This window comes from Neolamprologus brichardi, chromosome 18 (genome assembly GCF_056152115.1).
Source record: "Neolamprologus brichardi isolate AB-2024 chromosome 18, ASM5615211v1, whole genome shotgun sequence".
In the NCBI taxonomy this organism is placed as follows: Eukaryota; Metazoa; Chordata; class Actinopteri; order Cichliformes; family Cichlidae; genus Neolamprologus; species Neolamprologus brichardi.
Window position 1 is genome coordinate 25839236 of NC_142121.1, and position 22129 is coordinate 25861364.

The 22129-nt window shown below is 40.1% G+C and overlaps 3 protein-coding genes across 4 annotated transcripts in view; 2 read left to right on the top strand and 1 right to left on the bottom strand.

The window, feature by feature from the left end:
- The window catches only part of spsb4a (splA/ryanodine receptor domain and SOCS box containing 4a), an 87488-nt gene that overhangs the window by 49046 nt on the left and 16313 nt on the right, over positions 1 to 22129 (bottom strand). For both annotated transcript variants that reach the window (XM_087832256.1, XM_087832257.1), the window contains exon 2: positions 19321 to 19526. The gene's annotated coding sequence lies outside the window, so the exon portion shown is untranslated. The remainder of the gene's footprint in view (positions 1 to 19320; positions 19527 to 22129) is intronic.
- Positions 763 to 2431, top strand: LOC148097756 (uncharacterized). Its single transcript, XM_087831782.1, has 3 exons — positions 763 to 975; positions 1277 to 1753; positions 1866 to 2431. Exons 1-3 carry the CDS (start codon positions 946 to 948, stop codon positions 2400 to 2402), a joined length of 1044 nt encoding a protein of 347 aa, XP_087687908.1. The 5' UTR covers positions 763 to 945; the 3' UTR covers positions 2403 to 2431.
- Positions 3840 to 5457, top strand: LOC102787434 (uncharacterized). The gene is made up of 3 exons (XM_087831823.1): positions 3840 to 4003; positions 4303 to 4779; positions 4892 to 5457. The coding sequence occupies exons 1-3, from the start codon at positions 3974 to 3976 to the stop codon at positions 5426 to 5428; spliced, it is 1044 nt and encodes a 347-aa protein (XP_087687949.1). The 5' UTR covers positions 3840 to 3973; the 3' UTR covers positions 5429 to 5457.

The following is a 22129-nucleotide window of genomic DNA, read 5'->3' on the forward strand; positions in this document are numbered from 1 at the left end:
CTGCTGCTTTCATTTCCCTCCCATATCTCTTTCTCTTCCTCCCTCCATTAAAACACAACCGTACCATGTCCTGTTTCACTATAGGAAAGCTCACTTAATGAGGCACAATCTCAGTTTGCAGTGCACTCATGCAGTTTTCTGCCTTTCAGGCTCCTCACTTTACACCGTCAGTGCCAGGTAGCTTTACTGTCCAGCCTGTAACGTACACATTTCTCTCTTTCTAAGGCCAAGCCTGACTGTTTTGTTCTTTTGTAACTTAATTAAAGCTGGATTTCTCTCTCTCTCTCTCTTTTTTTTTTTTACCTAATGGTATTTCATCCTTCACAGTGCAAAAGATACAGTAAAATATTTTCCTACTGTTATTATTATTGCTACTTACACGACTAACATGGAGCAGAAATTTCTTTATTCATATAAATTCTGATGGGAAACCGAGAAACCCAGAATCTGAAAACCAGATTTGTTTGTAAAACATTTCTGTTAAAACATGGATTGGAGATCTTTGCACAGCAAAACAGTTCAGGTGAGGCTGGAGGTGAAAGTAATGAAAGGTATAGGACAGAAAGCCTCAGGGGTCCCCTGACGATTAAGTGAAAAGGTTGCTACACCCAAAGGACCCTTTCTGATTGAAACTAGTTTTAATTTTTAATCACAGTAAATAGCTAAATAGCTTTAATTTCAGTCAGTAACAACAAGAACACAGAAACCAAAACAACATCGGCTCCATGGTAACACCTGGGTAGTGCTGTCACTATCGCCTGATGATTTTTGAACAGGATTCTCCAAACACAGTGTTTGCAGTGTTTACCTGGATATTTCATATCTAAACACCAACCTGAACCTACAAGCATCTCTCGCTATTTGCCGTGACTCGACGAACACTTTGGAAAAATATCGACAGCTAAACAAGTGTAACAGCGACTCTTCAGTGTTTCCTGAGCACAAATGGACCCAACATTTGTCTCAGAAAATCTGGTAAGCTTTTCTCGTGTGAGCGAGCAAAAAGCTTTTTTTGAATTTTTTGCTCAAAATGTGTCTAAAGCTTTCATAATCTTCAGGAAGCAGAGTACACTTTGGAGTTTAACCTTAAATTTTTAATACTTAAACATTTGTAAGCACTTTTAACAAAACTCTGTGAACATTTGTGTTTTTATAACATCTGTAGGACTCAGGTTTTGCTTTTTCTTGTGTCACCTTAAAGTTTTCTAATGCCACACATCACACTGTGTGATTGATTTTTCTAACTATGGACTACGTGCATGTTTTTATCATTCAGGCATCTTGGCCAGTGCAGACTAGCGCTGCTGATATGAAACAGCAGCAGGAAGCTAACAAGATTGCTGAAAGTGAAACGGTGCAAGAATTAAAAGATGCACTCCATTTTGCCGCTCAGGAGTTGAAGACTGCAAAGGAGGAAAATGCATCTTTGAAGGAGAAGATTGCCGTCCTTGAAGATGCTCACAAAATGGAAGTGAGTAGCCTCCAAGAAGAGCTCAAACTCAAGGATGAGGCGCTTCAAAGATGTGTGAAGAAAAGAAGAGCTCGAACCAAAGCCTGGGTAGAACTCCTCCATGAATCGACCATAAAAGACATGGAGATAAACACCAGGGAACAACACTGGAGCAGCAAGTGGCAATCAACCGAGAAGAGCCTGAAAGAGGAGAAGAAAAGAGTGGAGGAGCTCCAAATTAAGAACAAGCTTCTGATGGAGAACTTACAGGAAAATCTGGACGAATGGATGAACGTCCTTCAGGTAAGCTGTCTCCGCTATCATTTCACTTTACCATAATGTCATGTTTGGTCCTAACAACTTCTGTCAGACTGAGTCACAGTTCAGTAAAATACATTTTACTCTGTCTACATAGGAGCTTGCACCCGACGCTGACCACCAGGAAGAAACCCTGGAAACAAATTCCCAAGAGGAAAAACTGGAAAACCACGAGGGAGAAGAGGAGGGAACGGACAAACCAAGAAAGGACAAGAAAAAGCAGGAAGAAAAGGAGGAAAAGCAGGAGACTGAAGAGGACATCGAAGAAAACCTTGAGAGAAAAAGTGACGAGAAGATGGAAGATAAAACAGCAACTGAAGATCTAAACCCAAACTTCTTCCTGGCTCCCATCCCTCTCACTCCCTCCGACTCTTGCCCTTTACCCCCTGTCCCTACACCCCAACTCAACCCCTCTACCTCCTCCCTACCTTACCCACTCTCTCGTGCTCTTTCCTACTCTTCACCCAGCTCTTATTCTTTACGCAAAACCCTCAGTCTCCACACCTTCCCCCAATCCTCCTCCCAACCTTACTCGGTCTCTCATGCTCCCTCCTACTATTTACCCTTGTTTTCCAAACCTGTGCAGCCCATAAACTCGAATGAAATGTTTGATCTGCTTTTTTGTTCATTTTAAAATAAACGTGTGAAATTTCATTAAACTTACAGTCTTTGTTTGGATCATTGTTTTTTACCTATAACAAAATATTACACTTTTGTCCAGAAGAGATTTATTAAAAAAGTATAAGTCTCATTTAAGTGATCAAGAGTCTCCTGTCAAAAAGGTTTAACAGTTTATAAAGGTTAAGTTGACAGTGACAGACTTTATTTTAAAGAGCCCCAAGATAAGAAACATGTTGCAATTAATGACCACACTTAAACTGGATATTGGCAACAAACTAATGTGTAACTGGTGAGATCCAGCAAGAAAAAAATGTATTTTCTTTATTAATGTGGCTTTCGGATGCTAAACATCTAAACCTGACATATGGCACTATCAAGGCCTTTGAATTGGTGAAAACTAGCACTGAAAAGGCCTCCTATTAGAATGTATGAAAAATGAAGGCATATTAAGCTTCAACTTTTATTCCATATTTGATCTTCTTTCCTTTTAATGATCTACATGTGAGAACAAGACAAAATTATCAAAAAGGATTTATTTAATAATAACAACAAAAGACTGTATATAAAAGATAGACATAACCCACGTGAACAGTTGCCTTCTGTGTTTTAGGAGATAGAATTGGACTGTATTTGAGCAAGATGGTGAAATGCTGAAGCTGTCTTGCTTGGCTAATAAGTGGATCAAACACATTTTGGGTCCAACACACAAACATGGATGCAACGCAAAAAAAAGAAAAAAAAAGAAAAAAAAAGACTTGAGCATAACAGACTTCGTGGATGCCATGTTTCTACAATTGGCTGCACAGTAAGCCGTATTATGTTAATTAACTGCATTAAGATGCACCAAGAGGCACCATCACCACAGTCAGGAGTCGACGGCTAACCGAGAAACCCAGAATCTGAAAACCAGATTTGTTTGTAAAAAGTTTGTCTCTATTTCTCTTGGTTATCCAGTATGAGATATTCACACAGCTCTATTTTACTTGACGCTCCGCTTTTAAACACTGAAAATTTACCACAGTCTCAATTTGAATGTGCCTGTTCTTGTTTTACTCTCTCTAAACCAATTAGCCCCTACACCCTGTTCTTTAATGACTGTTCACCATTAAAACATGGATTGGAGATCTTTGCACAGCACATTTTACGGCTCAAAACAGTTCAGGTGAGGCTGGAGGTGAAAGTAATGAAAGGTATAGGACAGAAAGCCTCACGGGTCCCCTGAGGATTAAGTGAAAAGGTTGCTACACCCAAAGGACTCTTTCTGATTGAAACTAGTTTTAATTTTTAATCACAGTAAATAGCTAAATAGCTTCAAGTTCAGTCAGTAACAACAAGAACACAGAAACCAAAACAACATCGGCTCCATGGTAACACCTGGGTAGTGCTGTCACTATCGCCTGATGATTTTTGAACAGGATTCTCCAAACACAGTGTTTGCAGTGTTTACCTGAATATTTCATATCTAAACACCAACCTGAACCTACAAGCATCTCTCGCTATTTGCTGTGACTCGACGAATGCTTTGGAAAAATATCGACAGCTAAACAAGCGTAACAGCAACTCTTCAGTGTTTCCTGAGCCCAAATGGACCCAACATTTGTCTCAGAAAATCTGGTAAGCTTTTCTCGTGTGAGCGAGCAAAAAGCTTTTTTGAATTTTTTGCTCAAAATGTGTCTAAAGCTTTCATAATCTTCAGGAAGCAGAGTACACTTTGGAGTTTAACTTTAATTTTTAATACTTAAACATTTGAAAGCACTTTTAACAAAACTCTGTGAACATTTGTGTTTTTATAACATCTGTAGGACTCAGGTTTTGCTTTTTCTTGTGTCACCTTAAAGTTTTCTAATGCCACACATCACACTGTGTGATTGATTTTTCTAACTATGGACTACGTGCATGTTTTTATCATTCAGGCATCTTGGCCAGTGCAGACTAGCGCTGCTGATATGAAACAGCAGCAGGAAGCTAACAAGATTGCTGAAAGTGAAACGGTGCAAGAATTAAAAGATGCACTCCATTTTGCCGCTCAGGAGTTGAAGACTGCAAAGGAGGAAAATGCATCTTTGAAGGAGAAGATTGCCGTCCTTGAAGATGCTCACAAAATGGAAGTGAGTAGCCTCCAAGAAGAGCTCAAACTCAAGGATGAGGCGCTTCAAAGATGTGTGAAGAAAAGAAGAGCTCGAACCAAAGCCTGGGTAGAACTCCTCCATGAATCGACCATAAAAGACATGGAGATAAACACCAGGGAACAACACTGGAGCAGCAAGTGGCAATCAACCGAGAAGAGCCTGAAAGAGGAGAAGAAAAGAGTGGAGGAGCTCCAAATTAAGAACAAGCTTCTGATGGAGAACTTACAGGAAAATCTGGACGAATGGATGAACGTCCTTCAGGTAAGCTGTCTCCGCTATCATTTCACTTTACCATAATGTCATGTTTGGTCCTAACAACTTCTGTCAGACTGAGTCACAGTTCAGTAAAATACATTTTACTCTGTCTACATAGGAGCTTGCACCCGACGCTGACCACCAGGAAGAAACCCTGGAAACAAATTCCCAAGAGGAAAAACTGGAAAACCACGAGGGAGAAGAGGAGGGAATGGACAAACCAAGAAAGGACAAGAAAAAGCAGGAAGAAAAGGAGGAAAAGCAGGAGACTGAAGAGGACATCGAAGAAAACCTTGAGAGAAAAAGTGACGAGAAGATGGAAGATAAAACAGCAACTGAAGATCTAAACCCAAACTTCTTCCTGGCTCCCATCCCTCTCACTCCCTCCGACTCTTGCCCTTTACCCCCTGTCCCTACACCCCAACTCAACCCCTCTACCTCCTCCCTACCTTACCCACTCTCTCGTGCTCTTTCCTACTCTTCACCCAGCTCTTATTCTTTACGCAAAACCCTCAGTCTCCACACCTTCCCCCAATCCTCCTCCCAACCTTACTCGGTCTCTCATGCTCCCTCCTACTATTTACCCTTGTTTTCCAAACCTGTGCAGCCCATAAACTCGAATGAAATGTTTGATCTGCTTTTTTGTTCATTTTAAAATAAACGTGTGAAATTTCATTAAACTTACAGTCTTTGTTTGGATCATTGTTTTTTACCTATAACAAAATATTACACTTTTGTCCAGAAGAGATTTATTAAAAAAGTATAAGTCTCATTTAAGTGATCAAGAGTCTCCTGTCAAAAAGGTTTAACAGTTTATAAAGGTTAAGTTGACAGTGACAGACTTTATTTTAAAGAGCCCCAAGATAAGAAACATGTTGCAATTAATGACCACACTTAAACTGGATATTGGCAACAAACTAATGTGTAACTGGTGAGATCCAGCAAGAAAAAAATGTATTTTCTTTATTAATGTGGCTTTCGGATGCTAAACATCTAAACCTGACATATGGCACTATCAAGGCCTTTGAATTGGTGAAAACTAGCACTGAAAAGGCCTCCTATTAGAATGTATGAAAAATGAAGGCATATTAAGCTTCAACTTTTATTCCATATTTGATCTTCTTTCCTTTTAATGATCTACATGTGAGAACAAGACAAAATTATCAAAAAGGATTTATTTAATAATAACAACAAAAGACTGTATATAAAAGATAGACATAACCCACGTGAACAGTTGCCTTCTGTGTTTTAGGAGATAGAATTGGACTGTATTTGAGCAAGATGGTGAAATGCTGAAGCTGTCTTGCTTGGCTAATAAGTGGATCAAACACATTTTGGGTCCAACACACAAACATGGATGCAACGCAAAAAAAAGAAAAAAAAAAGACTTGAGCATAACAGACTTCGTGGATGCCATGTTTCTACAATTGGCTGCACAGTAAGCCGTATTATGTTAATTAACTGCATTAAAATGCACCAAGAGGCACCATCACCACAGTCAGGAGTAGACGGCTAACATCGATAACTATCGTGTCTCCACCCACTTTTCATTTAAAGCAGCCACATCCTTATTAAGGTGCAAATTTAAGGGATGATACATTTTAAAAGGGCAAGTTATAAAATCCCCCTCCCCACATTTGCTGAAGAGCCGGCCATTTTCACCTGAAGCTGTCTTAACCGGTTTTTTTTGGAGAACTACAGATTTTAGCTTCATCCCCCGAGGTTGCTACTGGGATAATAGGTGGCTTAAGACCATCACAGGCAATCACATGTGTGAACACTTGTTCCCATTACACGAGCGTTTGCAAACATATGCAGCACAACTGAACGGTTTCATTTCAGCTCTATAATTGCCTTCTTAATGTGTTTGAACTAAGACTGAAAAAAATATGTCAGGTCTTTTCAGTTGATACCGTCTCTCCCTCTCTCCACCCACTGGCCTTTTTCTCATTGTCGTTTTGCTCTCCAAACCCTTCATCACAACCCTTTTCACCCTCTAGCTCTGCCCAGCCATTCATCACTCGAGCACTTCCTCTTGCCACTCCTCCTTTTATACTCGCTTTTATTCCTCCCCTCCTTCCCTTCCTTTAACAGCTGCTGGCCTGCGTCTGTCACCGCTGACCCCTCATTGCCACGTGCCGTCTCTATATCCCACAGAGACCCTAAATCATTAACTTATGCATATACATGCACAGATCCGTGTCTGATTGGTGGCTGTCTCCTGTCCACAGAGAGCTAGAAAATCACACTCATCTGTGACTGCAGGCCCTCAGTACACTTCAGTATTGCCAGTCAATTAAATGTCGTATGAAAACCAAGTCATTTGCAGCAAGAAGTCATTAAGTGTCACCTAAGACGGCTTTGGACATTCAGCGTGTGCTCAGACTACAACGTCAAGAACATCAAAGCTGTATTACTGGACGCGGCACCTTGTTTAAAACAACAGAGTTGTGTCCACAACATCAAACTGCTTATCACACTGCTGTGTCTCAAAGATAAGCATGTTTTTTTAAGACTACTACAGTTCTAGACAGCTTGTCATCTCCAGAGTGTTGCAGCCATATGAACATGTCATATGTGGAATAGATTTATCTTTCTTATCGCATTAAGGTTTAACAGCGTTGGAGATGCTACAACGGGATGTTTGCAGTCTCACGCTTGTCTTCGTGTCTGCACCTCAGACATTCAGGTGCATGCTTGGAACCCGTGTGTGCCACCAGCACATGGATGTGGTCAGTGGGAAATCCATAAAAAACCTACACTAGTCATTGTATTCTCCATTGACTTAACTGCTGTTTCGAATTCTGAGTCATGACAAGAAAACCGGTTACACATGCAGACAGACAATCAGATTAAAAAAATAGATAAAAAAAAAGGTGAGACAGAAGTAATCAGTGGAGACACTGATACCAGACACACACACACACACACACGCACACGCACACGCACGCACACGCACACGCACACGCACACACACACACACACACACACACACACACACACACACGGCTAATCCAATGGCACACAGGCTTTAGTGCATCTCCTTCACTACGTTACTGAACTTTAACATCACGTGAAGCTGTGGAAATACTTAAGTCTCTAACTTTCAAAGCAGTTTTTCACTAAGTTATGAAAAAACATTCCTGTAAAATAAAACATGGCAAAAGTATTCAAATGGAGGCTGATGAGTTCACAGGTTCCCACATGCTGACTTTTAGTAAAACGAAATCCAGGTCACAGTGCACATACTCTGTGTTTAGCGTACATTAGGGCTGCCACGATTAATCAACTATCAAAATTGCAGACGACTGATTTAATAGTCGACGCGTCGTTTGAAGCTTTGTAAGATCCCAAAAGATGCAGGAATAAGTAGTAGGATTTAAGAGTGTAATAACGGACTGAAACAGAAGATGGCAGCACTGCATGTACAAGGATGCCAGCTGCCGTTAAACCCCGAAGAAGAAGAAGAAGTAGCTCTGTCCCAGAATTCATAGCGCAGCCCAGCTCAGTTTCCAACAATGGCGGCAGCTAGTTAGTTTTAATATTACTCTTATTATTCTTTTTGGGTCACAAAATAAACGTTTAACATATTTTCGGGCTAGAATGTAACTGTGTAAACCTCAAATATCTGCTCAGTTTATCAAGACACCTCATATTTTCAAAAGTGCTCCGACGTTTTCGGAGACGTCTGTTACCCACTAGCTCGATAGCTAGTCAGGGGCAAGGCTCACTAGAGCCCGTGAGAACACCGGACTCCTGGCAAATCGTTTTCAAACCCATCGCCGTCTTTTGCTACTCAGGTTAAACATATATAAGTCACTTAGATAACTTAAAAATGTTATTGTTTGGCTTCTTTTTAATATTTTATTGGTTCCTGAGTATATCGGTTTGGCTGAGATTAAAGTTATAGTTTTTAGATAGATAGATAAAACTTTATTAATCCCTCGGGTGGGTTCCTCTGGGAAATTTACACAGCTGAATAAACGTCAAGCAGACAACTGATTATCAGAAGTGTGAGATGCTCGAGAATAAACTCCGGTGTCCCATTATATTTTAGATAGCAAGGAGTTTATTACACTTCACCAAAACAATCTGCAAATTTCATTAAAATTTAATAAACTATCATCTTGTCTTTCTTTTTAGTTAGCACATACCTTAAAGACTTAAAGCTGTAAGCTAATGATAGTTATATAAGAGCAGATGCTGCTGGTGCAATAAGCCGTACGTTTTACGTCCAATGGATGCATGATCTGATTAGTTGACTAATCGCAAAAATAATTGGTGACTAGTCGACTATCAAAATAATCGTTTGTGGCGGCCCTAGCGTACATCGACTCTGTATTCAACGTGGACCTGACGAGGCCGGGATCAGGGTGAAAAATGTCAAGGTTGACAGTCATCAATAAACCAGAGATGCAGATACAAAGTTATCAGGACTGCTCTGAGCAAGTATAAATAATATATTTATATACACAGACTACAGCATGTTGAGTTTTCCTAAGTGCCTTTTCTTTCATCTTTGTGTTCTGCATTCAAAAGCTGTGTAGGTCATATAATCTGTCAGAGCACCATTAACGCTTCCATCAAACCCAGAGTGCCATATTTTCCATTTACCACATGTCACACTCAGCAAAGGGACCCATTTACAAAATGCGATATTAGCCCTGTCACAACAGGTGACACGCACTCTGTTCTTGTCATACTCTGCGACAACCGCAGTGTTAGCATCCACAGACAGGTCTTTTTTTCCCCCCTCCCAAGTTTGGTGTGCGTGTTGTTTTCACCTTTGTTGCTCAATGTTTCTACGTATTTACGTGCAACTGTAGGATTCAAGGTCACAGGAACAGCTAAAGACTGCCAACTATTGCACATCACTGCAATATATGCTCACCAGCCACTTTGTTAGTCACACCTGTTTGTTAATACAAATATAATGGTAGCAATTCAACACATTTAGACGTGCAGGTCAAGATGACTTGTTGAGCTTAAAAATTAAGAAAGGTCATCTGAGTGACTTTGAACATGTCATGGTTGTTGATGCCTGACGAGTTGGTCTGAGTGTTTCAGAAACTGCTGATCAACTGGGATTTTCCCACACACCATATCTAGAGTTTACAGAGAATGGTGTGGAGAAAAAAAAATCCCATGAGCAGCACTTCTCTGAATGAAAACGCGTTGTTAATATCAGAGGTCAGAGGAAAATGGCCAGACTGCTTTGAGCTGATAACAAGGAAACAAAACGCAAATAAACTAAAGTATGCAGAAGAGCATCTCTGAATAACCTGGTCCAAGGCAGTACTAGCAAGATGTACAATACGTTTTTAATTCATATAATAAATTAAAAATTTATAAAATACTGCAGGGATCAAAAAGATTTTAAAAAACTGTTCATATTTTATAGGATTCATTATAGCCTGTTGAGTTTTCCTATACACAAAATTATGTGTATGTGTAGTTTGCTTTCATGTTTGTCAGTCATCTTCTCCTTCCATGTCTTCCCGTGTTTCATGGTGCATTATTAACGCAAACGGGTACTCCATGCTATCTGTGCTGATGTGCATGGGTGCAAGCTAATCAAAAATCAATACTGCTATTAGTGTATGTTTTCGAGACTTCTACATCATCAGGGTGACCCCCCCCCCCAAAAAAAAAAAAAAACCAAAAAGAAAAAACTGCCCAATGCAGCAAACAGGATACAAATTAAAACTCATATGGGTTCAATAAAGGTTCAATAGACACTCCATTTTCAATTTTTTTTTAATTTTCTGGCAATTATTTCACAGCTCAGGCTTTAAAGGGTTGAATTCAGTATTGTCATGACTCAGTTTTCAGTATAGATGGGAAACATTAAATCTGAATGAACACAGGTTGTTCAATAACTCTCTGCTAAGGTACTTTAATAAATGTGTCTGTGAACTCATGCGCGGTAGAGACTCGAGATGCAGCAGCCACACAGTCGGATACTATATCGACACGTAGGCGACGTCAGAACGATTAAAGAAGAGTTTTAGTGTTGAGTGCTATCGAGCAGCATTCTGGTGAACACAGCAGCACAGACAGCAGTTTATCAGCCCACAGCAACTTAGCAGCTTACGGCAGCTCCATTTCCTCTAGACAGAGTGGGAGGGAGCACGAGGCTGCTACGGTAATCCACTTTACTCTGGGATTAGCATCTCTCTGCAGGTGTCACTCTCTGTCCATCTCCGTTTTTGACCTCTCTAATAATCTTCATCACTCTACAGCTCATTCAGTTTTCTCTGCTCCTATTTTTACCATTGCATTGAAACCAAGGTAGTGATATTACGCTCAAATTATACTTGATTCTACCAGGAAAACCCCAAAACACAAATGTTTGGCAACTTTTAATTCTCAGTGTTTCCCAAAGGCTTACTAAATGAATATAGATTTATGCAGTCCATCAATTTTTTCAACTATTCCACTGAGTTTAAAAAAATGGTTTTGTATAAGGCACCATAATTATAAGAATTATGTAACCATTATTCTATTGAGACAAATGACAATCTCATGAGCAAATCAAAGTATTAGACAAGTCTTTTAAAACATGGTTATCACACATGCTCATAACTCGCTCGCTCGCTGGTTATACAAATTCTGATTTATCTAGCTGCTCATCAGTGCAATAGGGCTGTCTGGGTAAAGTGTTTTAATTCCTTTTCCATTTCCAATTAACATGCAAAATGGAAATTGTTGCAAAACCAATCAGCACTATGTGCTCTGTTGGAAGGATGTCAAATATTTCCATTCTGTGTTCTTCTATGTGCAACTCAAGTGCTAAAAAAATAACTCATTAGTCAGTCAACATGAAGGTCAATATTTTTAGTGATAGCAAAACATTTTGTCTGATTTTCTTTATCGTTGGGTTTTGGAGAAAGTTGTATTGATACATAACCTTTCTACTACTATTTCCTTATAGCAATGAATACATGTTTTGAAACAATGTGTGTCCTGCGTTTTGCACACTCAGTCTAGTTTCTATACAAGATCCTGTTGAGCACCCCCAATGTTTGTGTTTCAGGGTTGTGGCTGCTAAAGGAAGATGAGCGATGACAAGTTCTCGACAGTCTGTATCAGTATTGGTAATTGTGGTTTACATTCTTTTTAAACATTACTCATGCCGCTCTCTTTGTCTCTTCCTAGGCTGCTATATCATGATATGACACAAACGGTGAACGAATGAAAAGCACAGGAAAGCTTTCTGTCCTTGTCACACACAGGCTGTGTCGTGTGACCCAGTGTTTGAGTTTTATGTATTTTTGTATCCATTTTTGATCTAGTTAATTTCTAGGTGGCTATTTAGTCCTTCATTTCTTAGTTGTTTCTGTCATCTCCCCCTGTACTCAGTCTCTCTGATTCGTGCCTCTACCTGTCATGTTACATGTCTGTGTGGTTTTTTTAAGTTCATGTCATGATTTATCTTCATGTCTCTGGGTTTCCTGTTTTATTTTGAAAGAGTCTGGTGTTCTTTGTTCACTGCATTTAGGTTTAGGGCTGGGCTATATCATACCGTTCATGGTAATACCAGTGTAATTTAGGGCAACGATAAAAAGCATGGCGGCGATGCATGTAAACATGTTTACATACGCACATGGCGGCGACGCAGAATGAGAAGAGCGAAAGTGGATCGTTAAATGAAACGGATGAACCAGAACTGGTTTGTTAAAATGCTGCAACTTCAGTGGTGTGGAACTGGTTTAGCTTTCGTCCATCAGATACACAACAAAGCACTATTTTTGCTAGAGCATGCTAGCGGGCCGTCGTTATTACCGTGTTGTTTGGAAAATACGGCACACTTAAAATCAATCCTTTGATTTTTCTGAAAATCGACAGTGCCCCTTATAATCCCGTGTGCCTTCTGTATGAATTCTGGTTGTGTTTACTGACCTCGAAACGATTTTATGTACATGGCGCTCGAAAATCTGTCAGATGTTTCAGTACGACTTTGCTAAGCTTACAAAGCCACACCGCTTGATGGATTGTCGGCAGTGTTGCCAACTCCTCAGTAAGGAAAATCGCTATTGGTTGTCCTAGAAGTCGCTAAATGACGTCATCACCTAATTTGCATAATTGGTCATGCTAATGTAATTGTAACCTACACTGCTGGAGAGAGAAATAACATCGTGGACGAGACATAAAGTGAGCAAAAAACGTCATAAATGCATTTAGAATTTATTTAGAACTACAAATTAAATTTCTTTTAGCAATTATTGTTTTTTGTAATGTCACAATTCCAACCCTGCTCCTTAATCCGGGTTTGGACCGGCAAAAGTAACCCGAAATAGGCACTCTGGTGGAGTTACTTTGTGTGTGTGTGTTTATAAGTAGTTTTAAACCTGATCCACAAAACAGCTTAATAGTAAAAGAGTAAAAGAAGAACTGACTGCGTTACAGCACCCGCTGCTTGTTGAGAGTAAAAGCAATATGCGCTTTCACGTCTTTTTTTAGCGACTTTTCTTGGAAAAAAAAGTCGCTAGGGGGTCTGAAAACTCGCTAAATATAGCGACAAAGTCGCTAAGTTGGCAACACTGATTGTCGGAGCATTACGGTATTGTGTGTGTATAACCTCTTTTTAAGTTTTGTGGATATTACACATGGTTATGCTGAGGATATGTCGACCAGTTTCCACTGGAAATGCCTTTTGGTTAAACTGTCAGCAAGGAATTTGCACTGTTACATTTTTATGTAACTTTAATGCACATACAAAAAACAGCTGCTTGTTTAAGTTGTGGAGTTGTACAGTATTTTGTCTAGTGTCAATTATATCGTCAGTTATATCGTTATCGCAAATTTTCAAATGTATATCGTGATAAATATTTTTGGTCATATCACCCTGCCCTATTTAGGTTTACTCTCCCCTGTGCTGTAATTATGTTTCATTCTAGTCAGCTGTGTCCTCATGTGTCTCCACTTCCCCTGATCACCTCATGTGTGTATTTAGTCCTCAGTCTTGCTGTGTTCAGTGTCGCGTCGTCTGTGTTCTCACCTCCATGTTTTCACGGTCAGTCTTTGCAGTGATCATCATAGTCTCTGAGTCTTCTTAGTTTGTCTCAGTATTAGTTTGCCCAGTTTAGTTATAGTCTAGTTTAGTCACGCTATCCCTGCTTTGTTTGTACACTTTGTCTTCAGCCATAATAAAGGCTCGCTTTCTGTTAAGTTCACTCCCGTCTACTCACTTGTGTACGCACCTGGGTCCATCACACACCACCGCACGGCCTGTCTCTGCAGACCGTGACAGTCTGGTTAAAATGTTACCAATTGCTGCCAATGGCCTGAGCACCATACTTTGAGAACACTGGGAGACAATTTAATAAATTAAATAAAATGTAAAAATGAAAAACGATCAGGTGACAGTGTGCATCGACTCTCTCCTCTCACTCCACGGGCAGGAACGAGAAACAAAGAGAGAAAACGCTGAGCGGCAGTGGAGGATTAGTGTGTCAGCAAACATTCAAACACTACAAGCTCCAAGCGACTGTTTAGTTTTGTGCTGGCAAGTCAAATGAAGGCGGGGCTCACTGCAACGAGATGAGACCAAAAAATAAAAAATTCTAAATGAAAGCACCTCAAACATTCACACTGCTGATATGGTGAGGTGAAAGGTCAAACTGATGAATATATCCTTCTGAAAACAAAACACCTTGGCTCCTTTTACATCAAACCCACTTAACCCCCCCACCAACACCATATGCCAGAAGATGTAATGTTGCCATGACAACTACAGAAGTACTGAGGAGGCACGCGCACAGATACAAGCACGCCGGCGACAGATTTCAGTAGGCTGTAGGCCTACACAGAGGATGTCTCCACTGTAAGAATAAGAGAGGAGAATATAGAGAGACAAATATAGGAACAGAATAATGAGCTCCCTATCAACTGCTCCATCGTTTCCATATCACCTCTGCCTTCCTCAACGCTCCAGCTCCCTGTCATTTATCCATCCTCTCCTTCAGCCTCGACAGGGCCAAATATTTCCCTAGGGCCACTCTTCTGTATACAAGAGATGCATTACACCAGAATGTTTCTTTTATGTCACGACTGTAATGGGGGGAAAAAAGTCTCTTTAAAAAGGTAGTGAAAACATATTGGAAAATTTCCCCATCTCAAGCATGGGATACCCAAACATTTCAAATAGCTACTAATCCTTTAACCACACAAAGGACCGACTGGATTATGGAAGGTGTGCACAAACATCCTCAAACCTCTCAACCCCCACAAGACTGCACGCAAGGATTATTTTTCCTGTCTTTATAAAATGAACTATTTTCTTAATCATTAAGCAACAATTTTGTCTAGAAACCAGGATAGGTTTTCAAGGTTGCATTCCTTCGCCAACCAACAGAACAAAACCCCCAAATATTCAGTTTGCTTGCTCAAAAAACAAAGAAGCAAATCTTGAGACACTGGCACAAACTTGCATTTAACTTCCTTTTGCCTAAAATGGGTTCAAAGTAAATGCTTGATTAATTAATTGCTCTGATGCGTCACAGATGCAGACAAATCAGCCAGAAAACCAAAAATGAACTGGCACTTACTGCATCCCGCCGCCACAAATTGCCGGCATCTGTCGGCCGAATACAACCACCTGTTGTATCGTGGAAAAGATGATGAGGAACAGCTGACAAACAGCTGGTTCACAACTGTCTGTATCGCTGAATGGCCGTCTGTCTCAATATCTCTGTACCTGCTTCATGCCTTGCATCTGCCCTCCATTTGTCCATTCTTGCTGCACATTTATTGGCTTCACAGAGTCCTCAGCAGTGGTATTTTTCCTTATTATCTTTTTACTTTGCTTTTCTTAACCTTTTTTGCTCTATGCACCCTCTGAACACACAAACTTTGTTTTACCCAGAATAATGTCAGCAGTAAAACACAAAGTGCTGACAGGATGACATACTGTTTCTGTCCTGAGAGTTCTCCAAGAGCTGCAGTACACTCGTTATGAAATGGAGTCTAGTGTGTGCTTGAATGCTTTTATAAAAAAAAGAAATAAATATAAAAAGATGAGTGAAAATACCACGCTGATGTTTTTTCCCTTGAGCAACAAGGTGAACAAAGAGAAAAAAACAGAAACAACAGTGACTCTACAAACTCTAAAATAAAGACAACACAAGGCTCCTGTGAACCTGACAGCTAACAACACATGAAGGAAGAAACTATCTAGTACCGTTTTTATAGCAAGGACACTGGACAAGGAAACTGTACGTTCTTTTCCCTTAAACAAATCAGAAGATAGCAGGGAAAGAGATCGCAGGTCTATAAGAACAGATAAGAACTAAGATTGAGGATGTAACACTCTGCCAGCTGGTTATGAAAGCTACTTTCAGCTGCTCCCCTATTCACAAGGGCTCGCCACAGCGGGTAGCTTTCTAAGTTGAAGCTGGCTTTTTTTATGCTCTTTCTGATGCAATCCCAAAGGGTTCTGAGTCTCCTCCAAGCATTGAACTGGGGATCTTTTGGTTGTTAGGCAAATGTGTAAAATATGACTCATGGAGCCACCAACTGGTCCTGATCAACCAAAATGAAAATCTTTCTTTTATACTGTTTAAATTTGCGTAAGTGTGTGAAAAACATATTTCAAAAGCTAAATTGAGGTCTATTTATTCGTCATATTGGTTGTTTTAACCTAAATATATGTAAATAACAGGTCTATGTAAATGCTAAACTTAATTACCATGAATTTTGACACATTTCAGGCAAAAATGACAAAGTTATATTTGAGGTCATTTAGAAACACTGTCGTAATTACACTCTTCCGCCAGCGAGCAATGTACCATGTACGATGTTCAACCATTATCATTGTTTATGCACCGATTACATTTCGTGTGAAACGGATTGCTGTTAGTGATGGACCCCCGGGGAATTATCACCCAACTCTAAAGTTGTGGAGCATTTTAGTGTCTCTCAGCTCAGCAATGTGGTTTTCGGTAATGCAACCTTAATGTTTCGATTCATTCAGGGAGCTCTCAATTTAGTCACAGCAGGCACCTATTCTGAGGGAAATGGTTAAAAAAACATTTTAGATCTTACAAATCACAGAAGTGCAAACAGAAAAAACTCCAGTCGATACTTTTGGTCCATATCTGCTCGATGTGAAGCTGAGCCACCGTTATCTTTTATCATAGTTTTACAAAACATTAAAAAAAAAAAAAATCACAATATATGCATAATAAATGTTTCCCAGAGAATTAGATTCTACTCGTAGAGGAAGCTGGGTGCACATGTGAGGGTATAAAAAGGGGTGAATTCATATCCATGCACCCATCTCTTATCTTCTGCTTATCAAAGTTGGGTGGCAGTGGCAGTAGACTGAGCAGTTTATATGTTCCTCTCCCCGGCATCATTTTCCAATTCTGTGGGGGATCCACAGGTATTCCCAGGCCAGGGGAGATATATAATCTCTTCAACAGATTCTAAAACCTCCAAAGGGACTGGTAGGCGCCTGGGACTAAGGAGACCAAATGTTTTAAAAGTAAAATGTTCTCTTTCTCTTCATTGATTCAGGATTTCATCTGCTTTGCATTTCAGGGCCTCCTTTGTTCTACTTTTTGTTTTATAGGCCAGGCCAAATGCTTTTATTGCCAAATGTGGGCAAACGGTTTAGACTGCAGGCATGCCGGTTTAGTGCTGGGACTGTTACTACAGAGCCTTTCTGTTGCAACACATGCAGACTGTGGTTAAACACTGTCTTGCCAAAAGAGTCCAGACCTTCCTTATAAGAGATATTCTCTGAATGTAAGTTAACCCGACACCTGTACATGGTACCCACACACATGTGAAAGAATTCACACCCATACTATCATATCTGATGCCTTTAACAGTGCACTGGTGTGTTATTGGTATCAAATTTAAAATGTTTTGTCTGGCTCAATATTCAATATTTTAGATAATAATAATGATACATAATAAATGTAAAGACATTTTCAATAAATACAGATTTTAAATGATTTACAAACCATTGCATTCTGTTTTTACAGAAACAGTTTCCCAACTTTCTTTTAGAAATGCTTTTATCAAATGTTCTTTGGGCAGTTTCAATAACAACCAAAAACAAAAACGTACATCTGTTCCATACCTTACAAATTTACTGACCTAAGTTAAGAACAGCACACAGGTACAAAAGAGCGATGATCACACATTTTATATTTAAATAGTGCCGTGCAGGTTTTTCTTCACCCTTACCCAAAAAAATACTCAATACTTGAATGCATTTGATACTAGAAGGCATTTATTGGAAAAATTATGAACAAACTGGTTTTCGGCAAATCTATTTAGCTAAAGCCCCGTTTAGTTCCTCTCCATCTGGTGTTTTGGTACCATATTGTCATTGCTGAGCATATAGCTGTTAAAGTAGACTACTACCGTTTCTGTCTAGCTGGAAGGATTTCCTCTGCTTCAGTTGAGGACTTTAAGAGAAACGCAACACAAGTACCTGCGTTATCCTATTAAATTAACACTGTCCATTAACATTACAGACATTATTAGCCATAGCCGCAATCCATTACCTTAATGTGGATAACTACTAGTAGTTAAGGTGGGTGCTGGCCAGGTTATCGTTTATATTAACTGTTAAATACTTCACTGTGTTTGAAATAGGAGCTTTATTGACCTCTCAGAATTCTTCATAAAAAGCGGGGGTTCAGTCTTTAAAATGCTTTGGCACATTTAAAGTGCTGCTGTTCATGTGTTCAGCTGCTAGTGAGGGGAGGGGCTGTGTGCCTGTGTGCAGGAGTGCTGTGTGAATTTGTGCATCAGCAGGAGGCAGCAGAGACAGCCTCGCTGGTATCGAAACTGTTGCGTTTGATCTAAATGTAATTTTTGTGTCAATTAGTATCCAGGTATCATTTTTTCTGACAACACTAATACCAAAATAGTATCTATGATGATATTAAATGATACAGTGTACCCAGAAAGGTTAAGTATTGGTTCTGGTGACAGCTTTAGAGACAATTCACCAGTTTCCCTTTTTTCTGAACCGTACTAATGGCTGAAACTGTTGAGAAGGGAGAAATGAGTGGCATGTATTTGACATGACATGTACTGTTTGACAAATGTAACCACTACTTTTCCCCTCTCTGGGTTCACATATGTCCACCAACTCAGGTTTAAAAATGGAAACCAGGGGAACAAACCTTCCTTCAAATTTAAAAGCACCAAATTAAAATAGGAATCTCACAAACCACTAGAACACTTCTAAAGGCTCTGCTAGGGACTGCGGACCACACTGAAAGATATTGTTTCCACAGTTGTTTTCTGCCTTCTACTGGGAGTAAAACAGATGCTGAAAGACATCACAAACCCGTCTAATGCAGTGACTGTCTGTAGTCGGATGATGATCGGTGATTGCAATTATGTGATAAAGTGATTACTAACTGCTAACCAACGCTCTCTTACTCACACACACACACATATGCATAGTGGGCTCCACTCCTCTCAGACTGGTGACACACCTCATCAAACTGTGGTCTGTTATAAGTGGTGCTGACACGTGTGTTTGTGTCTGTGCATGTCTGCCTGTGTTCATAATCATACCCGCGTGTGCGTCACTGTCTGTGCGGCGGCAGCGTGCCTTCACAGTATGCGCCGGCGGTGGTCCAGTTTCCGCTCAGAGGGCTGTGAAGTGGCCTGATGAAAGCTCGCACATGGTGGCGGTGAGAAGAGCCCCGATCTCCCGTCGTCACCGCAGAGCTCAAAAGACTGGACGTCAAATCCTCCCGGTCTGTCGCAGATGTTTAACACTGGTGAGAGAGGAAAGAGAACTTTAGTAAGTTGTCAAGAAAATTTGCTCGGCTTTCATCCCAGATGTTGCCATAGTAAAGGGTCTAGATTTTTTTTCCCCAGTCTTCAGTCTCCTATTACCAACTCAGCTGGCTGACAGAGGACACATACACTTTTCAGGTCAACCAATCAGGTTTTGCCATGCCCCACACCAATCGCATTGTCAAATCCCTGCTGTCAGGTGTCATTTCAGTCCACCTCCATGAAACCTTCCACTGAGCTCATTCTGGAGCCGTACTCCGCATCCCATCTGCACAAATCAGCAAAACTCACTGTCCACTCTTTCACACCTCATCACGTGACAACCCAAGTAAGACTGTAATGTCACAATGGGGTATAACTACCACGGCATTTTTACATATCTTTTTAACTTTTCCTGCTGTGAACACTATTTCATATAAATGAATGCGATTATGCTCTAAGCTTCTTTTTCACTAAGTCTCGGCTGATTAAAATCTATTCACTTTGTTGTTCTTATTTCATTTTTACCCTAAGGATGGATTAGTGGTGGAAGGGAAGGTCTGCATTGCTAAAGCGCATTCTTTAATAAAAATCACTGGAGGTACCGAAAGCTTTAAAATGCCAAACTCTAATACTGTAAAAAGAAAAAACAAAACCTAATTTAAAGCATGATGAACTACAAAAAGGTCATATAGAAGGCATTTATAAGTACGCTAAATTTGGGAGGAGAGTCTAGCTTGCAAGAGCAAGATACATAACCATATTAAGTATACTAATGGGTCTTGGCTCTGATGTTATCGTATAGTGTAGAAGGGCTGACTGAATAGTTTAATGAAAAATAATCAGGATCGTATGCAGTTTTTTTTCATAGTCACAGATCTCAACCCGAGTGAATGGGTGTAGGTCATTTAGAAGTGACATACACTTTATGAGAGAATATGTTTTGGATATCTCTCCTCAGCAGAGTCAAGAGACTCTGGAGCACCAAAGCTGAACTGGAGATCTGCTATCGCCTAATCTCAGTGCGTCTTTTAATCTGTCGACCATCTGGGAGGTTATGTAACACTTATAGAGTAGCTGAGGCTAGCGGGCTGATGTCACTGTAGACTAGATTTATGCCTAGTGAGCCCCTAGCAACATCTGGTCGCTAGGGAAAAATGTGTATTCCCTGACTGGTTGGTAAGTGGTTGCTGGAGATTCCTGGCTATTGCTGGGTGAACCAGACACTCACCAAATGCCATGATGCCATGGTAAACTGGGAATAGAGAAGTGAAAGTCATGCATTACTTGTAAAACCAACACATTTCAAAAGGTGCAACTTTTATTTTGAAGGCGGTTGTTCTCCATTTCTAGTTTCACTACCGTTTGCAAGTATTTGTAGACAAGTCAGTATGGCTGGGCCATATCATACCGTTCACGGTAATACCGGTATAATGTTGGGCAACGATAAGAAAATGAAATATCGCGATAGAATATGGGTAAAACGCGCATGTGCAGTGCCTTTGTTTTCATACGCACATGGCTGAAAAAGCATGGCGGAGAATGAGAAGAGCGAAAGTGGATCGTTGAATGAAACGGATGAACCAGAATTGGTTTGTTAAAATGCTGCAACTTCAGTGGTGTGGAACTGATTTAGCTTTTGTCCGTCAGATACACAACAAAGCACTATTTTTGCTAGAGCATGCTAGCGGGCCGTCGTTATTACCATGTTTTTTGGAAAATACGGCACACTTAAAATCAATCCTTTGATTTTTCTGAAAATCGACAGTGCCCCTTATAATCCCGTGTGCCTTATGTATGAATTCTGGTTGTGTTTACTGACCTCGAAACGATTTTATGTACACGGCGCTCGAAAATCTGTCAAATGTTTCAGTACGACTTTGCTAAGCTACAAAGCCGCACCGCTTGATGAATTGTCGGAGCATTATGGCTATCATAGGCAGGAGCCTCGCGGAGTGATACGTACTGTGCTTCAACATAATATCACCGTATTGTGTGTGTATAACCTCTTTTTAAGTTTTGTGGATATTATACATGGTTATGCTCAGGATATGTCGGCAAATTTCCACTGGAAATGCCTTTTGGTTAAACTGTCAGCAAGGAATTTGCATTTGCACTGTTAAATTTTTATATAACTTTCATGCACATAAAAAACAGCTGCTTGTTTAAGTGAAAATACATTGATTTTTTTTTTTTTTTTTTTGCAGTAATAAAGTTGTGGAGTTGTAAAGAATTTTGTCTAGTGTCAAATATATTGTCAGTTATGTCGTTATCGCAAATTTTATATATCTATAAATTTTGTATATCATGATAAATAGTTTTGGTCATATTGCCCTGCTCTACAAGTCAGCATCTTGAATGCAAACTACTGGTAACCGTAGCAACCTGCGAGCAACCAAAGCAGTCGTAGAGGCTTACAGAGGTGACCAATTTCATACTAGCAGCAACCACTCACCAACTGGTTGTGGAACACACACATTCTCTAATGACCGGTGGATACCAGGTGTCACCAACCAGTACCTCGGGCTAAGTGAATGGGGCTTTAGCAATCGATTTTGTAGAGACTGCCAGCAACCTATGGCAACCACTTGCAAAGAGTCAG